Source organism: Plasmodium vinckei (genome assembly GCF_900681995.1).
Source record: "Plasmodium vinckei vinckei genome assembly, chromosome: PVVCY_11".
NCBI classification, from domain to species: domain Eukaryota; phylum Apicomplexa; class Aconoidasida; order Haemosporida; family Plasmodiidae; genus Plasmodium; species Plasmodium vinckei.
Genome location: NC_051303.1, coordinates 62514 through 68513, shown reverse-complemented (window position 1 = coordinate 68513; position 6000 = coordinate 62514). Strand labels below are relative to the sequence as shown.

General features: G+C 22.0%; 1 protein-coding gene and 1 pseudogene across 1 annotated transcript, besides 1 other annotated feature; both read left to right on the top strand.

Annotated features, from left to right (window-relative positions):
- Positions 1–1865, top strand: PVVCY_1100180 (PIR protein CIR protein; the record flags this gene model as incomplete). Its single annotated transcript, XM_037634514.1, has 3 exons — positions 1–15; positions 154–1407; positions 1518–1865. The coding sequence occupies 3 exons, from the start codon at positions 1–3 to the stop codon at positions 1863–1865; spliced, it is 1617 nt and encodes a 538-aa protein (XP_037490607.1).
- A 1530-nt stretch (positions 1866–3395) lies between these two features.
- PVVCY_1100170 lies at positions 3396–5402 on the top strand (annotated as a pseudogene).
- Positions 3396–5402: a sequence feature (CIR protein PIR protein, pseudogene).
- Positions 5403–6000: the final 598 nt, after the last annotated feature.

Below are 6000 nucleotides of genomic sequence, written 5' to 3'. Positions count from 1 at the left end.
ATGGACAAAAATGTGGTAAATACAATTTTTTTAAATAAAAATCTTTCTTTTTATATTTCTGAATATTATAACGCATATAAATCATTATTAACTTCATTTTAATACCAAATTCAATAATACATATTTTTATTAAATTAACAAAATTTTTATTAGTGCAATTTATTTATTAAAGTTGATGAGCTTTTCATCAAGGAGAAGGTCAAAGAAAATGAATTTAATAAATCGTATACAAATTTTTGTCATAAAGGAGTATGCAGCACAAATTATGATAGAATTGGTGCCTTATGCGAATATTTACTTACGGAATTGCAAAAATTTAATAAAAAACCAAAGGAGAGTAAAGATAATGCTAATCAGAATTATGAATTCGTTTTTATGTGGTTAGCTAACAAATTTCTTAATATAACTCATGACATTTCCTACAGTATAAATGATTACTATGAGGAGTTTTTAGTTAATCATAAAGATAATTTTAATTATTGGAACGAATTGGATAGTAAAAAATATTTGAAGGGTAGTAATCTTTCTGTTATGTCTGCATTTTATTATTTATTTATGAATATATGTAATGCAATGGTGAAAAATAGTATATCCAATTTTGATATAAAAAAGTTTAAGACGTATGATTTTGAATATTATAAAAGCTATAATTTAATTAACGATGAGAAAAATAAATGTTATCCATACATTCAATTATTGACTGATTTAAAAACAAAATATGATGAATATAGAAACTTAGCTATTAAGGAAGTTTTAAAAAAAGATAATTACAATTTAACTTTTTTGCCAATAGGTAATGATGATAGTCAGAAAGATTTGTTATTTCAAAGTAATGGGTGTATAAAATTGCATGAATTTTTTGGACAACCTCGCCAAAAACCTAAACCAAAAATCCCACCAGATGGCTCAGAAACTAAAAAGGAAAGCCAGCCATCAAATATTGGTGAAGAATTAAATTTTGAGAAAATTAAAGATTATTCTGTACAAATTTTCGATAAATATAGTCCACAATTTATTCATACCGCTACTAGTATTGAGAATCACATACGTGATATGGTAAGATATAATTTTATTAATATTGTTGGTATAGGTTCCAAATATATAAAAGCTATAGAAAATGTAAAATTGCCAAAATTTCAGATTCTAGGACCAAATAATAAAGAAAAAGAATCTGAAAAATCAAAAAAAGAAAAAGTAGAACCTCCAACACCACCACAAACTACTGGGGGAACCACATTATGTTCGGATAATATATTATCAAAAGTATTGAATGTCCCAGGATGTAATTTAATTGGATTAAATACAAATATAACAAGATTGTTGTCATTTAAATTTGAAGGAAATCAAGTAGCTATTATAGCTCTCACAGTTGTTTCAATAACTATTGTTTTAGCAATTGTGTATTGGGTAAATAGTAAAAAGTTTACTAAATAAAATATTTAATAAATATATAAATCTACATAGTTTGTGATATATAAAAAACAAATAATTATATATTTTTACTGTTTTTATATTAGTATTTATATTATGGATGTGGAAAACCCATGAAGAAGAAAAAAATGGGAAACAAAATTATAAATTTAGTTGATGAAAAAGGAAGGGCAAAGAGAATTATAAGCCCAATTGATCGGAAAAGGGGTGTAAAAACAAATATAGATTCAGATTATGAAGAAAAAACAACAATAGTTATTATAAATCCATATGATGAAAAAAATATATCAATACAAAGAATAAAACCTCCCTCTCTCAAAATAACATTATTAAATACATACAAACATATATATGTTAATCCTTCTCCATTTATTAACTTATTTTTTTTGTTAATTTTTTTTGTCTATAAAAGAAAACGAGATACCATAGAATGATAAATTTAATTAATATTTTATATTTTTTGTAATATTCATATGCTTATGATACTATATTTAAAGTAAATGTTAATATATAACAATAATAAACAATTAAATTCGTTTATTTATATTATTATAGGCAAATGAACTCATAAGTATAATTAAAAAATATGTTTATATAGTTATAATATATATATTAAGATGATGTTGTTAGAATGGTTACTTAATTTTCAATTATATATTTATTTATATAATTCTAAGAATAAAAAGATTATTAAAATAATGAATGAATAAAAAATATATTTTTTATAAAATCATTTATTATTGTAAAAATTAATAGTAATATTTTTAAAAAATATAATAATTGCCCCCTTTAAATCCTTGTTATATGCTACATATAATTGTTTTCTATAAATATTCAGTAAAAAAAAATATATGATACTTTCTAACATAGATACATAAGTATTTGTTTTATTGAATGAATGATAAATCAATAACATATAATAGTGCATTACAAATGTATCAATGTCACATATATTGTTAATGATAAATTTGGGGATAAACAGCTTTATATTTTAAAGGATTGGATCGATGGAGAAAGGGTTAAAAATTCAAAGCATGCTAAATATCTTTATATTATTCCATATTGTCACGTATTATATTATCAGTACTTAGTGAATCATAATTTTTTAAATATAAAATACCATTATTTTATCTTAGGATTTTTAATAAATTATTGGATCATATATATTGATAACTATAGAAGTAAAATATATATGATAAAATGAGGAATGCAAAACATTTAGCGAATAGTTATTTAAATTTATGCATTAAAAGAGAAAATATGTTTATTTTGTCCTCTCAATGTGCAACATAGCAATCTAATTACACATATTTTTTATTATGCTTTAAAATTTACATCAATACTTATTTATGTATTATATATTTAATATTACTAAGTATTATTTAAAAAATGATTTGCTTTCAAAGATTTATTTAAGCTTAAAATGGATCAATAATACGGTTTCAGACTAATTTCTGTTTTAAACCGTAGAAAAGATGCTCAAAATATATTATAAAATAGCCCAATATGTTACATTTCGAAATTGAAGTATATAGGATTAAAAATAAAGTTATTGAACACATTAAAATCGGACATGAATTTATCTATATTAAATAAAAATAATATAAATTTATGTAATTTAAATAGAAAATGGAGTATGTAACTTAATTTAAAAATACTATAATTTTAGAAAAATCAATATTATAAGAAACAACTATATAAAACTGTATTATATCGTATTAAATAAGTATTTATATTTTTTTAAGGATTATAGTAATAATACCATTTTTGTATAAATGTATCATATATACATATGGAAAAAGTATATTAAGTAACTCTCCATTTAAGGTAATTTAGATAATTGCCATAAAATAAGTATAGAATGTTTAACGAAATATAATTGCTATGCAAAGAGCTCAAATAGATACAACAAATATTTACGTAATATATATATAAATATTATTATCCCTCATAATATCCAAATTATGGGACAGTCAAGTTATGATATTCAGAAAGTGGTATACAATTTTTTAAATAAAATATTTTCTTCCCATGTGTTTTATATATTATATCATCCATAAATTATATTAATTTTCATTTGATTAGTATTTATATTAATACATTTTTTTGTTTAATTCATAAAATATATTTGTAGTATTATAACATTTATACGATCAATGACTATTTTTATGAGGATAATGGCCAATTAGTAGTTAATACAAAACACAAATCAATCGACAATTATTGCCATTCCTGGTGTGACTCAGGAGATGGCGTTTGTCATGATTATTTTAACTTGGCTAGTTGTGGTGTTAATTATTTTCTAAATAATTTAATGGACAAATTTGATTCAAAATATGATAAACTTGTCGAATACTCTATTTTATGGTTAAGTTATAAACTAAATCAAAAATCAGAATATAGTGGCATGAAATTAAATGATTTTTATACTAAATATATAGAAACAAGTGATAATTATAATATTGAAATAAAAGATAATGATAAAACAACTTATAAGGATATTATAAATAAAAATAAATATTTGATGGATAATAATGAAATATCTAAATTTAATCGCCTATTTAATATATTATTTCAAATGTATTATGTATATCATGCTGAAGATTGGAATTACGATAAAAATTTGGGATATGCTAAATCTTTTGCTGAAGAATTTGAAGAACTCAATGAATATTCTAAGAATAGAGAAGGCAGTCTATATACTCAAATATTGTCTACATTATCAAATGATTATGATAATTTAAAAAATAAATACAGTGAAAATATATCTTGCAACTTTCCATCTATTTCAAAAGTAAACCTCCCAAAAAGTTCTGTAGAAAAATCTGGAATAGATTCTGAACAAACATTGGGACAGCCATCTTATAGTATTGAGGATGTGGTATACAATTTTTTAAATAAAATATTATCTTCGCATGTGTTTTATATGTTATGTCGCCCATAAATTATATTAATTTTCATTTGATTAGAATTTATATTAATACGTTTTTTTGTTTAATTCATAAAATATATTTGTAGTATACTGTATTTAATAAGATTGACGACGCTTTTGGTGTGAAGATGCAAAGTGGAAAATTAGTTGAACATACTAATCAATCAATCAATAGATATTGTCCTTACATTGATGCCACAAAATCTAATTTTTGTACTGATTATCTTCAAATGGTTAGGTCTGGTGTTATTAATTTGCTAGAAGATTTAAAGGATAAAAATGGTTTAGAAGATGATAAACTTGCCGAATACGCTATTTTATTTTTAAGTTATAAACTAAATCAATATACACGATATAGTGGCACCAAATTAAATGATTTTTATACTAATCATATAGAAAAAAATGAGCATTATAATAATAATAAAATAAAAGATAATGGTCCGACTTATAAGGAAATTATAAATAAAAATAATGATTTGATGAATACTAATGAAATATCTAAATTTAATTCTCCATTTAGTATATTATGTTCATTGTATAAGGGGATTAAAACAAACAAAAACTATTGCACAAAATATTCGATTCCTGCTAATAATTTTGCTGATGTATTTGAAAAACTTAATAATGACTCTAGCATTATTGGAAATGCTTCATACAGAAAATTATTGTCTACATTATCAGATGATTATAACAATTTAATAAATAATTATGATAATATAAAATCTTGCGATTTTCCAACCCTTTCACCTGTAAAAACATCATTAAGTTCGTCGATAGCAAGCAAATTAATTCCAGGTTTATCGACATTTGCAATACCAGCTTTCTTGGGAATTGCTTATAAGGTAAATAATAAGGAATTAAAACTATAATATTTAAATTATATTTTTGTGATTCCTTATATGAGTTTATGAAAAAATATATAATAATTTTCCCATTTTTATATTAGTATTCATTATTTGGAATTGATAAAGTATTTCAAAGACAATATATAGGGAAAAAATTAAAAAAAATAAAGAAGAAAATGAATAATTATATATGATTCGAAGAACAGTGATTATTCCAGGAATAGTAATAATAATTGATATATGTTAATAATATGTCTATTTGGAAACAAGTCATTTTTGGCGATATTTTTTAACGATATTTTTTGGGTTTATAAGAATAATTGAATAATATAATCAATAAATATAAAATTACTATGCATATTATTGAATTTTTGTATTGTTTTTACATATTTTTTATATAATTTTTATGTTATGAGTTAGGGTTATGTACTACATTACATTTAATTTGTATAATTTTTAATAATATTTATTGTTTATATAAAAATGATTTAAAAAAATACAAATAAAATAATGAAACATAAAGTTGTAAAATCAATAAATATATATATAATTAAATTTTGTTCGATTCTAATATTCTTGATACCGAGGTGTTTATGTTTTATGGGCCAAGGTTATGCATTATGAGTTATTATTTTGGGTCTGTAAATGTTGATAAAATATATTTACCATTCCCGTATGTTTATTCTCGAGATTATGTCTAAATATGCACCAAAAAAGGGGGCATATCCATTAATATGAAAGGTGTCACATAAAATATTTCTTATAAGTTATAATACTTTCATCTAATTCATT